At 33.3% G+C, this 20,250-nt stretch overlaps 1 protein-coding gene across 1 annotated transcript; it reads left to right on the forward strand.

Moving 5' to 3' along the window:
* Positions 1-14,036: 14,036 nt before the first annotated feature.
* Positions 14,037-19,683, forward strand: LOC114307697 (protein argonaute 2). Its single transcript, XM_028253095.2, has 3 exons — positions 14,037-14,721; positions 15,509-16,712; positions 17,744-19,683. The coding sequence occupies exons 1-3, from the start codon at positions 14,160-14,162 to the stop codon at positions 19,188-19,190; spliced, it is 3,213 nt and encodes a 1,070-aa protein (XP_028108896.2). The 5' UTR covers positions 14,037-14,159; the 3' UTR covers positions 19,191-19,683.
* The last annotated feature ends 567 nt before the right edge of the window (positions 19,684-20,250 follow it).

A 20,250-nucleotide genomic window follows, 5' to 3' on the forward strand; every position in this document is an offset into this window, starting at 1 on the left:
CGGTCAACTTCACCTTGGCCTCCTTCAGTTCGGCTGCCTTGGCGTTTGCATTAGCTATGGCCGACCGTGTTATTTTTCGCAATTCTAGCACACGCTTGTGGACCATGTGATTTTTTTGCAAGGCCTACGAATAGAAAAATATGGGTATGAATAAATGGGTGGAAGACTTACAAGCACCATTGACTTAGTCGCCGAGCGAATAGCTTTGAGCTCGGTCAGATGATCGTGATGCTCCATGTTTGTTGGTAAACAGACGCTCTTTGAGAGGTTAAAAGCAAGCATGCGGTCTTTCTTAGCAACCACTGAGTCTTTGGTGGACACAGCGTGGTTTTTATAGAATACGGATAATGCCCACACATAGGGAGAAGAAGGACCTGCTTGGCCAGAATGAATAGGCTCTAGGTTCTGCAACATGGTCTCAGGGAGCACGGTCTCTTCCTCATCCACCAAATGTTGTTGTTCGGTTGACAAGGTGTGCGTGCGCTTGTTTTGCCAAGACGTGGTTGCTGGTGGTTGAAAGGGCGACCACTGTCTCGCGCGGTTGACTAGAGGCACTAGTTCGGTTTGAACCTCACCAGAGGTCTGCTCGGTAATAAGAGCTCGCACAACCCTCATTTTCATCATTTCTTGTTCTTCAGTAAGTGGAATTAGATTAATTTGAGGAAGAGTGGGGTCCGGCTCAGGTGAGGACTCTAAAAGGAAATCAGTTACTCTGGTCTTCCTCTTACCACTATAGCGGTAGGTCGGTTGTACATCAAGTAGTTCGGTCCAATCTCGATGCTGATAGCGTAGCGCGACTCGAAGTGCGGCTTGATTTGCATATGCGTTAGTTGATTTAAGATGATTCAAATCTGTATGAGGGACAAAAATCACAAGGGTTAGTACGATAGTTGTTATGATGGCAAAGAAGATTAAATCGGGCTATTTTTACCGACTGTTCCCTTGTTCCAGTGATGTTGTAGCCCGATATCTAGGCTTCCTAATCTTCAAAATTTCCAGACACCTAGAGAAAATCATTGTCATTTAGGTCTTTATCTGGTGTACTCTTGACGATTTTCTCTCGGCCCTTTTTGATTCTAAGGTAATAGACCCAACTGTCGTCATTCTGACTGAGCGAATATTAGTGGAATAGCTTGACCAGTTTGAGGTTGAGGCCAAGGCGGCGATTGAGTTCGATGATGCCGTTTATTATTCTGTACTTATTGGTGGATAATTGTGTAGAGCATAATCTGGTTTGCCTAAGGAATTCACAAATGAGGGGTTGGATTGGGAACCGGAGTCCACCCTCTACGATGGACAGCAGTGTGAATGGAACAGAGCCTGATTTGTCCCAGGGTGTGGTGTCCAGCTCGGCTAGTTCAAATTGAACGTCATCGGGGATGTTGTAGTCCCTTCGGAACTTGGCTATGGCACTGGGTGAATTCACGAGAAACCGGTATTTGCCAATAGGCGTGGTTTTTGTTTATAAATGTCTGCTCGGCTCCATAGCCCGGCTTTGTAATGAATGGTGTGCTTGAATAAAACCTACTCAAAGTCTGCACAGTGAAGAACATAGAATGTGTCATGGCCAACTGGTGACCAAGCTAAGGCATCAGTGTAAATTAGTTTGCTCGCTCTTGTAAGAAGTGACGACGTATAGCTCGGCTAAAAACTGAGGCAAGGTTTTTATTTGGTCTTGGGAAAGGGCGAGATTTTTATCTCGGTCCATGAAATGAGCCAGGTTGCAGCCCGGTCATGGTTAGGCGATGTTTTCCTAGTTCGGTGAGGCGCATCTAAGTGAGCACAAACCTGTTTATAGCTCGGTTTCATTATGAATTCTGAATCAAAATCAAAGTTCTTGTGTGATTTCAGTTCTAGTTAAGTAGGAGTTCTTCCTAAGGCGTAGGGTTTTGGGAAGCTAATTCAGTTCTAAGCTCATTTTTAGCGTATAAACAAAAACTATACATACTCTTGCAGTATCAATATAATGGGTTTATAATGCTAAAAGAATCAAGAACCTGAAGAGCGTCATATAAAGTGTTTGAAAGAAACATTGAACTCATGAGTTTTTTAGACGTGACGGCTGATCAGCAAACGATGTTCCTGCAACAATGTTGAGTTCGTTTTGGCCAATAGTACCAGGGTTTGAATGTTGGCAAATACAGAATTGGAGTTTTTCTCTCAGGGAGTTGTTTTAGTTTTTGGGTTAAAAGATGAACAGTAACGGTGATTGTTTGAAGACTAAGGGGATAAATATGAAATAGAGGCAAAATGGCAAGACTATCCAAATTTTAGAGTAATGATTGATGGCTGTCACAGCGATACATGCAATCATGAGGAGCCACGTGTCCTAGTAAGGATGTGGTGTCAGCAACATGGGAGAGTGGGCTGTACGACCTCGAAGACGTGGAAACCGAGTGAGTTTTGGCTCGGCTGGCCTAAGTGTTCTGGTTCGGGTGGCTTTGGATATTTTGGCACGGCTTGAGGATAATAATTCTAATCAAGCTTCGCAGATAAAATTAAGGGGCAATTGAGAGGGAATTTATGTATAAATTAGGTTGAGCTAAGTCCATCAGTTAGAATGGACTGAGCTAGGTACAGTCTCTTTTGGTTGTTGGGCCGCGCTATGGGCCAAGACAAGAACTGGAGTAGCTCAGTCTTAGGCCGGACAGATATTGGGCCAAAGCTTGGACCGGGTTGACTATATGTGATCCAAGAGGGATCGGGGTATGACCGGGGCAGAGGACTAAACTGGGTTCAGCTCGGTGGAGCGTCATTTTTGTTGTCCAATACTCAGAGCAGGGCTGCTTTAGTTCGGTTGACAGTGCTACTAGCCTAAGTAAAAGAGTTGCAACTATCTCACTTGGTTGGCAGTGAGTAGGGTGTTATCAAGATATATATTATCCTTGGGAGTGTGATTCCTAGGAGGACTCTACTAAGGAGAGTTAGAGTCCTACTAGGATTGCGCCGTGCAGAATCTATAAAAGCTCACAGTAAGACCTATGTATAGGTATCACAATTCTTACTCTCAAGTACACAGAGCTTTTGTGTCTATTGTCTATTTTGTTGACTTAGGCATCAGAGAGGTTTCCAGTACACCCCCGCTGGCTAGCTCACGTTTGTGATTTCAGGTAGTAAAGCGACGACGTTTGGAGGAGTGCAAACTTGATCAACAGGATTATACGAGAAGATTATTTCATGCTCGTACAATAATGATATCAAGGCTCACAAGAATCTTGTTAGTCTCTTCGGTTGGTTCAGTTTCTGCTTTTTAATACATGTCTTCTAATTCTTATTCGTCTTGTTCATTAAAAAATCAATACTCTTCATTTATCTTCAAGAAGCATTATGTGTCACCAGACGAAGATCACTGTTAATTTTTTTTTCCTCTAATTTCACTGGTTACTTGTGATTCTTAAATTTTAGAAAGATATAAACAACAGTGCCTTGGAAGAAAATGGTTAAGCCTCTTGCATGCCATTCATTTTCCTTGGAATAAAATGGTTAAGCCTTTTGCTTGCCACTCATTTTCCTTGATGTTTGGAGAAATTGGTGATCTAAACATGGTGACAAAATAATATCATTCATTTCAATGTTCAATTTTTTTATAGATCGAGCATTGGTTGGTTCATGTTCCTTGCCCTCGGTAATAAGATGCATACATATTAGCCTTTTTTTTTTTTTTTGTTCAGGATCATGTTATAGATAAGCTAACCATGTCAGCTTTAGTTTTCATGATAGGCAAATTTAGTATGCTACCGTGGTTGAGACATGGTATATTTTAATTGTTCTTTTAATATTTTATTACATTCATGATGCTTCCATGGATTTGGGTTTGCTCAAATGGTGCATTATTAAATGTAAAATTTGAATGAATATTGTGCCTTATTAATAAGAAATGAAAGTCTCATTATTGACATGTTTTATTATAGTTCTGTTAACTGAGCTAGATGGTGAAGTCTAGAAGTGCATTAATTCATGAATTCATGAACTTTAATCAATGCCCATAAAGGTATTATGCATCCCTGATTAGTAAATCACATCTCCTGCTAGAAGCAAGTCACAAAAACAATTTACTTTCTTCTGACACTATTTTCTCTAAATGTTATGCCCTCTGTCCTTTAATCTATTGCTATATATTTTGTTGATAGGGAAATTTTTTCAAATTAAACTCTGAATTTACACAAGTATGACTACTATGGGCAGTCTTAAGAATGGCGTACAGATCCATTAGAGTCAAAATGTGATAGTAACCTTTTTATGTAGCATAGATAACTTAGCTAACAAAAGAGTCCCTCTCACTTTAGCATGCAAGAGCACGACACCAATAGAAGAGTAAAGAACGTGGTCGAAGAAAATGCGAAGAAGCAATGCAGAATATGAAAAAGAATAAGAGTAATAATAATAAAGAAGTTCCAAAGCAGAAAGATAGTAACTTAGTTTCATGGTCTCAAGAGGTCACTTCTTTTTCCTTTACTTCCTCTGTTTTGTTCGTTTAATCGCTTGACTGGTTGGTTTGTCTGATATTCAATGCATGGATTACTTGACTTGCAGGAGGATGATATACTTTGCAAGCAAATTCGTATTCATGGAATAGAAAAGTATAGATTTGCTAATAAATTTTCAATTTTGTCATATTTATGTGATTAGAGGTCAGTGTTGATGAATGAAATTGATGGTTTTTTATTGGAATGTATGTTTGCAATTTCCCTATCATTGCATCAAAATTCAAGGATAAAACAATCAGACAATGTCGAAGAAGGTTTAAACATAGCTTTACCTACGGCTTGAATGTAAGTTATAAACTTAATATTCCTATATATGACAGGCATATTATGTAAATTTGGTTGTATGAGTTTATAAAGGCATGTGCTTGTATCATCCCTTATGAAAGGCTTATTATGTAATTCTGGTTATATTATCTAGATTTTTTAAAGAACTTCGTTAGGTCCTTGTACTTGAAAGAAATGATTTGCGCTGTTTATGATAAAAAATTATTTGCGACAATAACAAATTCATTACTAAAAAGCTATTATTGTACTATTTATAAATGTCATTGAAAACTATTTGCGACAGTAACAAAATGGTCGCTAAAAAGCTTGTTTGTATTTTTTTCTTTGTTTTTTGTGACGGCAAAATAGCGGTCTCCATAAGTAGTTTAGGTGGTCGCAAATAATTTGCGACTACTGTTTTGCCATCGTAAAAAGTATTTGCCACCCCCACATTTGCGCCCCCTATTTGCAGCGGTTTGTGACGGTGGCAAAAAATATTTTTTCTAGTCTACTTATATAAAAGGCAACTCTTAATAGAAAAACTGAGAAAATTATATTTAAAAAAAATAAATAAAGCAAAGGAAAAGAAAAAAAAATAGAAGAAGTAAAAAAAAAAAAAATGCATGAGTTTAATATTTTCATTTTGTTTAAATAATCATAATAATAAAGAATTAATATAATTTTCTAAACATCAATAAGTGATATATATCAAACTCAAAATTCCAGTGTAAGTCTAATTTACCCTTGAGAGGGTAAAAAGCGAAAATCTGGGCCGAGCTAGGACTGGGTGAAGGTGAGTCGAGCTGTGGGCTAAGTGGATTGGGCTTCGCCGTTGGGCCTAGTTAGCTTGGTCTTAAATAACTCAGAACCGAGGTACACGAAGCTAAAGGGAGGAACCGAGCTAGGTGAAGCTCGATCGAATCTATCGCTTAAGCATGGCAATGTTAGCCCGCTCGTTTTGTCATATTACCGAGGTAAAATCATTTCACTTGGTTAAAGCAATGATAATGGTGTTAAGGGATAAGTATTATCTTTTACAAATGTGATTTCTAGGAGGACTCTACATTGAGGAGTAAGAGTTCTACTAGGATTGTGCAACGCGGAATCTATAAAAGCTCGTAACATGACTTATGTACAAGTATCACAACTTTGATTCTCGAGTACACAGAGCTTTTGTCTATTTGTCTATTTTGCTGACTTAGGCATCAGAGAGGTATCCGGCACACACTCGCCGGCTTGCTCACGTTTGTGTTTTCAGGGAGTAAAGCGACGACGTTTGGAGGAAGCACAAACTTGATCAACAGGATTATACAAGAATATTATTTCATGCTCGTACAACCCTAATAATAAACATGAGAAAGTACAAAGAATAAGCCATGGTGACCCCACGTTCCAAATAAAAAAAAAACTGTTTCGTTCCGTTTTTGACTTTGAATCACGCATAATTTTTTTAGTGTACCAATTAGTATTATATCATTATTACTGACTTCACATATTATATAAATTTTAAATATTTAAAAATTTTAAAATTATGTCACATCATCTATTAGTATATTAATTAATACATTAATACATATATATATATATATATATATAGTATTATTCTATTTCCCCACGCAATGCGTCTTACTTGAGGCCAAGTTTGGCATACTTCAAATAATCTATCTTTTTATCTTTTTTCCATCACATCACCTCTCTACTTTTCTGTACATCTTTTTATAAAAAGATAAAAAATACATTTATTTAGGTCATCCTAAACAACCCCTGAGTCTCTTTTTCATTAAATACAATAAATAAAAAATCTCATGAGCCGGGAATTTTGACATATGTCCCTCCAGTCATCTTCATTTATGTTATCATTTTGTTTTTATTTTTATAAAAAAATAAAGAAGGTAAATTACACTAATTTTCTATGAGCATTAATGAAAATTTTTAATATAATTATATTGATATTTTTTTTAATAAGAAAACATAGATAAGAATTAATGCAAATGATTTGGAAATATAATAAATAAATAAATAAATATATATATTTTCTGGTAAAAAATAATAATATTTTTTTTATCCACATGCAGTTTATTGAGCTTACTTTGGGATTCTTCTTGATTATTCGAATTGTTGATTTTTTTTTATAAAAAATCAAGTTCATTAAGTATCGGTTAGTCTTTTCATCAAATTACATTTATCTATTTATTTATTTGATGAAAGATGTATCAATATCTGATTAATTTAATTTTTTAAAATATGTTCTAAAAAGTAAATAGTTTAAATTATCGAAACGAGCTCCGAAATATGTCCAATAAGCTGCAAAAAGTCACCACAAACCCTTTAAGACATGATGTAAATATTTTAAAATTATAAGATTTGTTACATTTTTTTTTTAACTTCAGTAAAAGCATGATGTAAATATTTTAAAATTATAAGATTTGTTACATTTTTTTTTAACTTCAGTAAAAGCATCAGTCTCAATAAATTTTAAGTCAAATTATAACTAAAAAGTTAATTTTCTATTTTAGGTAACATTTTTTGTATGTACACACTACATCAGACTCTCTATTTTAAAATTAATTTTTATAAAATATTCATTTTGTATTGTTAAAAAGCAGCCAAAGTAGTATAGGAGAAGTTAATTTCGTATTATTATATATGCAATTTCATACTTAAAAAAAAAAAAAAGAGTGCCTAGTAACGGTTGTTTGGTCAGCCATCCAAAGTGTATGGGATATATCTATGTAGTTTCATATTCCTAAAAAAACATATAAAAAAAAAAAACAAATTGCAGCAACCAGTTGTCCGATGATATGTTTGGTCACTCTTAATAATAAATGATAAAATATTATATAATCAGTGAATTGCTAGTGATGTACTGCAGTAAAATTAACCAAAATATAATTTAGAAATAATTTGTTGAGACTGATGGAGTAAGAATTTTGTAATTTATTAGCTATATTTAACTAAAATCAATATTTGTTGAGGTTAATGTGGATGTTCTAAGTGTGAGTTTGGCAACAAGCCAAATAAATTGTGTATTAATTTATTGACTTATTTTTGTTAGATTACTTTTTCCATATATGTTTTCTTAAAAAATAAATTATATCTAAACTCACCCTAAGGCCTCGTTTGGAAGCAGATTTTTTTAGTAATTTTTTGATTTTTTAGCTAAAATAGATGTAAAAACTAGTATGTTTGAGATGAATTTTTGATTTTTTATAAAGCTATGTATAAAAAGAAGAGAAAAAAATCTTTGATTTTTTTATATAAATTATTAACTTTTTGATTTTTTTAATATTTTTGACTTTTAATTTAAAAAGTGATATTGTCAAACAAGACCTAAATATCAACATACTTTACTAAAATAATTATTGTACTTTATTAACAAATGGTATTTAATAATAAACCCACAAATAAGCATATAATGCATTGGAAACACGAAATCACTTCTCCATCTTCACGCTTCCACGGTGATGACGTACAAGGACATTACGCATCAATGTCTTCTTCCTCGCAATTTCTACCTTAAAAAAAATAAATAAATAAAAATAAAAATTGGAGTAATAAAAATGATAGAATAATAGACAAACAATGTATATATATATATAAAAATTTAAAAAACAATGTGATTTATTTATAACTATTTATTAAAAATAAAATATTTTTCTAAAAATTCCTATTAACGTATGCTTTAACATTTTTTTATTATAAAATATTCTTACAAAATTAGACAAAATTAGACGAAAGTGGAGGGTGATCATTCAAATTTGTTAAAAATTAAATAAAACTATTTTACATATTTTAATATATATTTTTTTATAAATACATCAACACTAAGCATCATTGAGGAGTGGTTAGCACTTTCTTATTCATCGCCAGTAGTACTATTATTAAGAACTAAAATTTAAATATATATATTTAACAAATTTTTTATAATAATTAAATATTCCTTCCATTTTCGTCGATCCTTCTAGAATTTTCTGAACACTTCCCTCTTTCCCACTTTGCCCTTTAAAATTGAACAAAACTAATCCAATACTCTTGACTCATAAAGTGAGAAGTTATTAGGAAATTTTATTTATTAAACTTACTATATTTTTTATAAAAAATGTTGAGTATCTACTTACTCTGCTTCCATAAATAAATAAATAAATAAATAATAATAATAATTTAAAATTTTAATTCATATTTCATATACTTTAATATATATATTTTTATAATTTTCATATATTTAACAAATATATATTAAAATTAAGGTGTTGTTTGGCATAATCTACTTTAGCACATCCTTTTACTGTATTTGGGTCATATAACCTCTTATTTGGTCATATCACTTTTTTGTCACTTTGCATATCTTTTTTTTTTAATAAAAAGTCAAAAAATATACTTATTTTCCAAACATCCCATAAATTCAATAAACAATGTCAAACATTTTTTTATTATAATAATAAAAATAAAACTAATCCGCTACTTCTTACTTGTAAAGTGAGAAGGTATTAGGATATTTTATTGATTAAAATTTATTATATTTTTTGGGAGAATTTTTTTTAAGATCCCTAATATTAAGATTTTATGAGATAAATGACATACAATATTTTTATATTAGTTAAGGTCCCCTAACATTTTTATAGAAAAAATTTGACTCAGAGAAATTTTGCCTGACTTAGAAAAATTTTGTCTAACTTAGAGAAATTTTACCCTAACTTAGAGAAATTTTCTATGATCATATCATAGAAATTTCAAAATTTCTCTAAGTTTGGGTCGAAATTTCTCTGAGTCGAAGGAAATTTCTCTGAGTCGAATTTTCTCTGTGAAAATGTTGAAAGACCTTAGTTAATAAAAAAAAATATTAAATCTCTCCTATTACACAAAGTTAGAGAGGAATGTTTTACTAATTTTTCATATTTTTTTAATATAAAAGTTGAGTGTCTACTTAGCATCTATAAATAATTAAATAATAATTTGAAATTTTAATTCATATTTGATGTAGTTTAATATATTTTTAGATAATTTTCACATATTTAACAAACATATATACAAACACTAAATTCAATAAACAATGTGAAGCATTATTTTTTTTTTTAACAATTATGAACTAGATTGTGGCCTTTTTTGGTACCACCTAAATAAACAGTTTATTTACTTATTGATTATGACCTCTTTTTTTAGTATTTCATGAAAAAAAAAATATATAAAAAAATTTGATTTTTTTTTTTTTATAAAAAGTTTTAGATTTTTGACTATTAAGGGTGTTTGGAGTTTATTTCTTTTCTTATTTTTATATTTTTTATAAAAAATGTTTGAAAAATAAAAAGAAAGAAATGACAATTTACAATGATTCTTAATTTTTTTGTTTAAAAATAAAAAGTAAGAATTCGATCTCAGTGGGAGATAAAAAAATTTCTACACAAACAATAAAAAGTGCAAGTTACACTTTCACCTCCTATAACTTTTTACTTGTATTTTATCATAAAATAATTTATACCCCATATATTTTTATAATTATTTTTTCTTTATAGCACCGTCTTATATTTCTCCCAAATAAATCCCTCAACGAAGAAATTTATCCCAAACTTGCCTTGAAGCACATGTTAGCAATAAACACGGAAAAGTCCAAAGAATACGCCATGGTGACCCCACATCCAAAAAAAAATATTATTCCGTACATAACCGTTTTTGACTTTGAATTTGAACCCCTATAATATTCCCACGCAACTACTCGTACGCCTTTTACTTGAGTCTCTGTTTCATTAAAAAATATAAAAAAAACTTATGAGTTGGGAATTTTGACATATGTCCCCAAAATCATATTCATTTATGTTACTTTTTCTGTTATAAAATATTTTAGTTTTTTATTTTATTTTTTATTATCTTAAAATATAATTTTTTTCAAAAATTAAGAAATAAAATAATATAAATTTTTTATGTTACTCTTCTTTTAAATTCATTAACAATACAAAAAGTATAATTATGACAATTGATATTTTTTTAAAAAATGTACTATCAAATGATAATTTAAGAAAATTAATATTTGTAAAATATAATAATTATACTATCAAAAAAATTAAATTTCCCAAACAGAACTATTATTTTGAAACGGAGAGATTATTATTTTGTTTTTATTTTTTTTTTAAATTACACTACTTTTTTATGAGCACTAATGAAAATTTTTAATATAACTATATTGATATTTTTTTAATAAGAAAAAATGAATAAGAATTAATGCAAATGATTTGAAAATATAATAATAAACAAATAAAAAAAATATTTTTGTGTCCACATGTAGTTTATTGAGCTTATTTTGTGATTCATTTTGATTATTTGACCCGTTCAATTTTTATAAAAAAATCAAATTAATAGAATATCGATTAGCTCGAAATAAGTCAAATTATTGAAAAAAAACTCCAAAATAGATCCAATAAACTGTGCGATAGGCATTCCAAACCCTTTATGACATAATATAATTATGTTAAAATTATGAGACTTGTTATTAATTTTTTTTAAACCTCAATAAGTGTGAGTTTGGCAACAAGACAAATACGTTGTTTATTAGTTTATTGATTTATTTTTGTTATATCATCTCTTTATTTTTTTATATATATTTTCTTAAAAAATTAAAAAATAAATCATATCTAAACTCACCCTAAATATCAATACACTTTACTAAAATAATTATTGAACTTTATTAATAAACGGGATTTAGCCTTCGTTTTGGGATGTGAATTGACTTTTTAACTTTTAGTTATTTTAGTAGTTTCGTTTGAGATGAATTTTTTAGATTTTTTAACTTTTGTGATAAAAAAGATTTTTTAACTTTTGTGATAAAAAAAATAAAATGATTATGTTTAAATAAGATGTCTTATTTTATTTATTTTTTAATTTGTTTTATTTTTTTATAACTATTTTAATTTAAAAAATTTATGCGAAACATAACTTTAATAATAAACATATGAATGAGCTGCCTTCGAGGTACACGAGTGGGAGAAAGGTGAAACCAACTCTTAAGAGGGAGGTGCTAAGAGCATGAGCAGGTGACTTAAGTGTCGAAAACTATTGGCAGAACCCTTTTGTCCTAATGCGTTGGAAACACGAAATCACTTCTCCATCTGCACACTTCCACAGTGATGACTTATAAGGACATTACGCATCAGTCAGTCCCCCCTCTTCCTCGCAATTTCTACCTTATAAAAAAAAGTACGAGTAATAAAAACGGTAGAATAAAATACAAACAAGATATATATAAATTAAAAAAATAATGTGATTTATTTATAACTATTTATAAAAAAAATAAAAATATTTTTATAAAAATTCCTACAAAATATTTTTATTATAAAATATTCTTACAAAATTAGATGAAACGAGAGGGTGGTCATTGAAGTTTGTTAAAAATAAAATAAAAATAGCATTTTACAAATTTTGTTCTATTATTTTATTTTATTTTTTAGAATCAAAAATGATTTTTTTCCCAATTTTTGCCCCCCCTCCGAACAGCCCGAAACAGATAAAAGAGAGAAAGAGAAGAGGGAATGGAGAGAGAGAGGGAGGACCCCTCCTCCGCCTCCGTCGCCGCCGATCAATCACAGATCAACCGACCGATAGTCACAACAGCTCGTCGCAGTCCCGCCTCCGTGTCTGCCTCCGACCGCCGTCGCCTCCGGCTCTGGCTCTGCCTCCGCCTCTGATCTCTCTGTCTCTCTCTCTTTCTGCTACTCCTTCTTCTTCTTCCTTCTTCTTTTTCTGATTGAAAAAAAAAAAAAAAATTCAAAACGACGAAACGATGTCGTTTTTGAATTCGGGGGGATTCGGGGGTCTCTCTCTCAAGCTACGTAGCACAGTTGTTGTAGAATACATCAACATCATTGAGGAGTGGTTAGCACTTTTTTTTATCATCAGTAGTAGTACTATTATGATTAATGCGGCAGACCCCCAGTTTCCCCGGACCCCAGTGACCCCAGCCCACGTGGCTGTGGGTGATTGGAAAGAAAGAAAAAAAAAAAAAAAAAAAATTCTAGACCAATGAAAAAAAACTGGGGTGCTGGGGGTGCCCCCACTGGGGTCCCTAGCACCGTTGTACTATTATTAAGAACTAAAATTTTAAAAAATTTATATATATATATATATATTTAACAAATTTTAATAATAATTAAATATTCCTACCATTTTTAATTTAAAAATACATATATATTTAAGGGCAAATTACATATACACCTCTCGAGGTTTGGCTAAATTACAGATACCCCTGAGGTTTCGGAAATTACATCCTGCCCCCTGAGGTTTGTATTTTCATAACAATTTGCCCCCTGAGGTTTATATTTCATAACAAATTACTCCCTAATTTCTTATGCAAATATAGCATTCAGGGGGGAATTCGTAATTTCTCAAACCTCAGGGGGCATCTGTAATTTAGCCAAACCTCGAGGGGTGTATATGTAATTTGCTCTATATTTAACAAATTTTTATAATAATTAAATATTCTTACCATTTTCATCGATCCTTCTAGAATTTTCCAGATTTTTCCCTCTTTCCCACTTTACCCTTTAAAATTGAACAAAACGAAACGGCTACTTTTGACTCGTAAAGTGGAAAGTTATTAGGATATTTTATTTATTAAAACTTACCATATTTTTTTTATATAAAATTTACTATATTATTAAATAATTAATTCAAAATAAAATTTTAATTTATATTTCACATACTTTAACATATATTTTTTGTATAATTTTCACATATTTAACAAATATATATCAAAATCCCCTCTCTAAAAAAACAAACAAATATATATCAAAATTAAATTCAATAAACAATGTCAAACATTTTTTTTTAAACAATTATGAACTAAATTAAAAAGATTATATATAATTTTTTTTATAATAATAATAAAAATAAAATTAATCCACCACTTTTGACTTGTAAAGTGAGAAGTTATTAGGATATTTTATTTATTACAACTTACTAAATTTTTTTATATAAAAGTTGTGCGTCTACTTAGCATCTATAAATAATTAAATAATAATATTAAAATTTTTAATTCATACTTCATGTACTTTAATATATTTTTATATAATTTTGACATATTTAATGAATATATATGCCGATTTAAAAATATATATATATATACACCAACACTAAATTCAATGAATAATGTGAAGCATTTTTTTTTAGCTAACAATTATGAAATAAAGTATAAAAATAAAAAAATAAAAAATAAGCTCTCCATTTTCATGGATCCTTCTAGATTCCCTAACCTTTAGACCAGTGTTGAAAACTTAGGCCCTAAAGTGATGAGGGCATTTTGATAACTTCATTTCCAGTCTCACACACTCCTCCCACTTCACTCTATAAACCCGCCCCTTCTAACTCGCAAAGCAAGCAAAGCAAATCAAGCAAAAATTCACTGATCTATCTAAACATCTAACAATGGAGAGAGACGGAGGACGTAACTACAACCGTGGACGTGGCGGCGCCGCCCTTCCCCGCTCCGGCGGCGACGGCGGTAATCGTGGTGGCAGAGGCGGAAACGGTGGTGGAGGAAGAGGCAGGGGTCAAGGGGGTGGTGGAAGAGGAGGGGCTAGGGCTTGGGGTCCTTCCGAGTTAAGTCAGAATCAAGGTCAATGTGGTGGTGGTGGTGGTGGAAGAGGAGGAGGGGCTAGGGCTTGGGCTCCTCCTCAGCAGGGTCAGAATCAAGGTGGTGGTGGTGGTGGAAGAGGAGGAGGAGGGGCTAGGGCTTGGGGTCCCTCACAGAGCGGTGGTCAACAGTGGGTTGATAGGGCGGTTCAGGGAGGTCCGGTTGGTGGTGGTGGTGGTGCTTACAGGCCACCAGCGCCATTGCAGCAAGTTCAAGGTGTGGGGGTGGGGTCAACGCGTGGAGTGTGGAGTGGGCGACCATGGAGTGGGAGCCCTGTTGCTGGTCAGTCGTCGTCTCAACCTCCGATTCAGCCTGTTCCTGTTTCTCAGAAGCTTACTGAACAAGCTCTTCCTGGTAGATCTCTCTTAGTCTTGACCTAGATCTTAGTTTTTACATCTTGTTTTTTAATTGTTGATTTTCAGTTTTATCTCCTAAACTATAGTCAGTTTTGTTTATTGAATCATTTGGTTATTAATTTCATCTTTAATTCCAATGCAATTCAATCCAAAACGGTTATTAAATTTGTAAATTTTAATTTTAATTTGTAAATTTCAATCCAAAACGGTTGTTAAATTTTAATTTTAATTTTAATTTTAATCATCTTTAATTTCATTGCAATTCAATTCAATGCAATTAAATTTTAATTCAATCTTCAATCCTTTCATCAAATATTTTATTGACTCAAGGGAGAAGCATTTATTCATCAAATTTGAATTTGATAAAAATTTTAAAAGATGAAGCAATGGGGATGATTTTTTTTTCCTTCAAATTTGGTGAAAACGAAAATTTGGGATAAGATTATAATTTTTTTTGATGGAAGTGTTGGAGTTGTTCATATCAAATCATGCTTTTTACTCAAAATTAAAATCAAATTATATGAAAAATTTGATGAAGGGTTGGAGATGCAATAACTGGGAGAAAAAAAAAAAAGTTTAATTTAATGGATAAAAAAGCAATACTAACACACCCAAAAAAAAAAAAAAGAGAGAAAAGAAAGGGACTGGAATTTAAGTTAAACACAATCTATAACCTTAATAATTGTGGATACCTTTGCTACATATGATCTTCGAATTTTATGATATCAACTTTTGATGGAAATCCTCAGATTTGACTAAGCATTTCTTTGTTTTGTTGTTCCCAGATATAAAGCAATTGCAAATTTCAGAAAAGAAGCCTTCATCGTCTATTCCAGGAGGAAGTTCAGAGAAGAAGAGTGTGCCCATAAAACGACCTGACAATGGGGGCACACTTGCTTTCAGGAATACAAGGCTCTTGGCAAACCACTTTCCTGTGAAATTCAATCCACAGAGCATCATAATGCACTATGATGTGGATATCAAACCAAATATGCCTCCTGGCAGTCGCGCTGCAAAGAGGCCAATTTCGAAATCTGATCTCCGTTTGATTACGGACAAACTATTTTCTGATGATCCCACTCGATTTCCCGAGCTAATATCTACTTATGATGGCGAGAAGAACATCTTCAGTGCAGTGCCACTACCCACTGGGACGTTCTATGTGGAGTTGTCTGGTGGAGAGGACACTGCGCCTCGCTCTTATAGATTCACTATTGAGTTAGTGAATGAGCTGAAGGTTTCAAAGCTAAACGATTACTTACGAGGAATGCTCTCATATGTCCCTCGTGAAATATTTCAAGGGATGGATTTGGTAATGAAGGATAATCCAAGTAGGCATATGATCTCTGTTGGTCGAAGTTTTTTCTCCAAAGAATTTAGACCAAACGATGACCTTGGCTATGGCGTTGCAGCTTTCAGAGGCTTTCAACAGAGCCTAAAGGCCACTGCCCAGGGTCTAGCTCTATGTTTGGACTCTTCGGTGTTGGCATTGCGCAAGCGATTGCCTGTCCTAGACTTCCTTATGGAACAGGGTTTTCAACTAAATGATGTGAGAACGTCAAGAAGAGAAGTAATGCGAGAGGTAATGCATGTGTTGAAAGGATTGAAAGTTCATGTAACTCACCGTCTGACAAACCAGAAATACACTATAGCAGGGTTCAGTGATCAAAATACGCGAGATATTACATTCACTCTTGAAGATCGAGAGGGTGAGAATCCACCGAGGGAAATTGGCCTCGTCGAGTATTTCAGGGAGAAATATAACAGGGAACTAAGGTACCAGGACATACCTTGTGTGGATTTGGGCAAAGGTAATAGAAAAAATTATGTGCCTATGGAATTCTGTGTTTTGGTGGACGGGCAGAGGTATCCAAAGGAGCATTTGGATAGGGATCAAGCTCTCTTCTTGAAGCAAATATCATTGCCTCGTCCAAGGGAGAGAAAGGACACTATCTATGGGATGGTGCGATCTGAGGATGGTCCTTGTGGGTATGTTTTCTTTTTTAATCTACCATTTTATTTTTTCTGTCTTTTTCATTTTTTTTGGGTCCTACTATTAGTTCCAAAAACATTGCCTTAATACCTTTTGTTTTCGTTGTTTTTATTTTATTTTTTATTTTGGGGCATTTGCATAATGACCTAAAAACCAATTCTCTTCTGGTAAGACATGATGGTTTTTTTTTAATTTTATTTTGTAAATTAGGTAACTGGTGTTCAAAAAAATTATAAGGATTGAAAATTTTGAAATTGATGATAGCAAATTGTTATCCTTTTCTATAACAAACTTGTTTGCACCTATAACTAATAGCTAAACCATTTTTTTCCTAAAACCATGACTAACCGATAGAAAATAAACACTTAAAAATTTATGAATCCAAAAAATATATTAAAGATTATTTTCAAGTAGACTTCTATTGTGAACTGTGAGAATTATAGTAAGGTTTGTAGGTGGTTGCTTTTATTTATGAACCCAAAGGAGTATATTAAGTTTGAATGCTGAAACATTTATGTGTTGCATTTAGTTGCCAGTTATAAACTAATACAAGTGAGTATATATATATATATATTTTTTCCAAAAAATAAAAAATAGTCCCTTCCCCCATTTTTTAAGCACATCTCCTTCCCTACCAATCCCCTACTGACGATCAAATGCTACTTTGGGAGTGGAACTTCAGGGTAGTGGTTTGCATTGTTTGGTGCTCCATTTACATAACATCAAGTGAAATTTTGGAGAAAGTTGGTGTTGATCTTGATTACTTATCTAATAATAATAAAATTGCCCCCCAAATGTTAGGTTGTGTATGATTCTTGTTATTTTTAAAACACCTCAGCTGGAAAATGATTGCATTGATTTTTATATTTGATAAAATTTTCTTCTTTTGTGTGAATTGGCTGCATGTACTGTCTTAATACTCTTATAGTTGATTTTTACATCCGTGTTTGTTCTGTATTACTTAATTTTCTTTTATTTATGTAGGAGATTTCAATCTTTTTTATTTCTTATTTTCTTTGTCTTGCAGAGATGTTGCTCGGAATTTTGGGATTGAAGTGAAGAAGGACATGACAAGATTGTTAGGTCGTGGCATGGAGCCACCTGTTTTGAAGGTAGGTTCTTCCACAGGCAGTGCGGTGGTCCTAAGAATTACTGACAAGGATAAGTGTCAGTGGAACCTTCTTGGGAAATCAGTTATGGAAGGCATGCCACTCGATCGATGGGCCTTGATTGATTTCACTGCAAATGATCGGTATAATAAACTCAATCCTGACCGTTTCATTCCCAACCTGAGGGCTAAATGCTATAATCTGGGGATCCAAGTGGAGGATCCAGTTGCATGTCGTTTCACCAATATGAACAAATTCTCTAGTTTAGCTACCATTCAAGAACTGCTTGACAGTGTAGTTAAAGAGGCAAGTAGGAATTGTAAGGGCAAACTACAACTTATTTTCTGTGTGATGTCTGGAAAGCATGATGGTTACAAGTATCTCAAATGGGTGTCTGAGACGCAGATTGGTGTATTGACTCAATGTTGCATAGTTGGTATTGCAAACAAAGGTAAGGACCAGGACCTTGCAAACATTGCTCTGAAGCTTAATTGCAAGCTTGGGGGTAGCAATGTAGAACTGAACGGAATGCTCCCCGGTTTCGAAGGTGACGAACATGTTATGTTTGTGGGGGCTGATGTCAATCACCCTAAAGCATTTAATGCGTCTTGTCCGTCCATTGCAGCTGTTGTGGCATCAGTCAACTGGCCTGCTGCCAATCGTTATGTTGCTCGGATTTGCCCCCAAGAGCACCGGAAGGAGAAGATTGTGAATTTTGGGCCCATGTGTTTGGACCTAGTCAACACTTATGCTAAGCTTAACAAAGTCAAACCGAAGAAGATTGTTGTTTTTCGTGATGGGGTTAGTGAGGGCCAATTTGATATGGTTCTTAATGAAGAGTTACTGGATCTGAAGAATGCCATATATGAGGGAAACTACCGTCCTACGATCACTCTTGTTGTTGCCCAGAAGCGGCACCAGACTCGTTTGTTTCTTGAGAATGAGAGGGATGGGGGAGCATCTGGCAATGTGCCTCCGGGAACAGTTGTGGACACGACAATTGTTCATCCCTTTGAGTTTGATTTTTATCTGTGCAGTCATTATGGAAATCTTGGGACTAGCAAGCCAACCCACTACTATTGTTTGTTTGATGAGAACAAGTTCACTTCTGATAAGTTACAAAAGCTCATATACGATTTGTGTTACACCTTTGCTCGATGCACCAAGCCTGTGTCGCTCGTCCCTCCAGTGTACTATGCTGATCTTGTTGCGTACAGGGGACGCCAGTATCAAGAGGTTGTCATGGAGTTTCAGCCGCCTCCTTCAGTTTCATCTTCATCGTCGTCGTCATCTTCTGCTGCTTCACTTAATGAGAGGTTCTATGCTCTGCACCTGGACCTCAAGGATACTATGTTTTTCATTTGAAGCGGCCAACACGGCGGTTCAAAAAATCTCATTTCATTCTCTCAGTAGTGAAGTGGATGAGATTTAAACTGTTCACCGTTGGAAATGCCCAAACGCAATTCAACCTCCTTTCCTAAGCAACTAGAAAAGGAGTTTGTGCGTGAATCTAATGGGATTTCATGGGTAAACACTTGGTTCATGACTCCATACCGGGGTTCATGTCTTCGTGCTGCCTTTTCTCATGGTGCTGAAAATTATGTTTGTGTGTGCGACACAAACATGATTCTTAAACCATGTAAAACTAGAGGCATGGTAAGAGTCACCGGTAACTAGCCAGTACCGTGTGTTTTGAGGTCTTAGTTTGGTGTCTATTTTCATGCTTTTTTCACTATTATGTGTTTAAACTGGAGCATATGATGTCCTGTACTAGGCTTGCTTTGTGTTTCTGAATTTGTGTTGTTCAAACTATAGTTTATGTTTTGTAATAAATAAATGTGTGGTTTTGCTTGGATAAGTTTCATGATTGGTTTCGTTTTTAGTGCTTTGTGAAGTTTAATTCCCTTTTGTAGGAGAACGAACAAGTTCTACATCTTTGGGTTGGGTTGGGTTGGGTTGGGTAGCTTGTGTGTGCGCTCGCTTATTTTCCTGAATTTTCATTTGTTCTGGTATTTTCCAATTATATAACCAAATCTGCATCCCCGCAAGATTTTGCAATGTATGTTGCAACAATTTCACCAATTTTTTATCAAATTTAAGGAGAGAATTTTTTCATTCAATCAAACCATTCACCAAATTTTTAACAATCATATTTTTTTTCACTTAAATTTCATTTTATTTTTATTATAATTTTTTAAGTAAGGATATGATACACATTTATTTCCGATCCTTAAATCAAATTTTATCTTACCCTCCTGCAAAAATGGTTCACATTTTTAATTCAAGCCTGGCTATATAAATTAGAATAATTAAAAGTTTGCGAATTAAAGTGTATGAGAATTTATACTTTGGGCGTGGTTATTGTAATTATCTCTAGATAATAATCAAGGGAGGATCTAAACGATTATATCAAGTTTCTTTGACA

Source organism: Camellia sinensis, chromosome 10 (genome assembly GCF_055761805.1).
Source record: "Camellia sinensis isolate YWXY chromosome 10, ASM5576180v1, whole genome shotgun sequence".
NCBI lineage: Eukaryota > Viridiplantae > Streptophyta > Magnoliopsida > Ericales > Theaceae > Camellia > Camellia sinensis.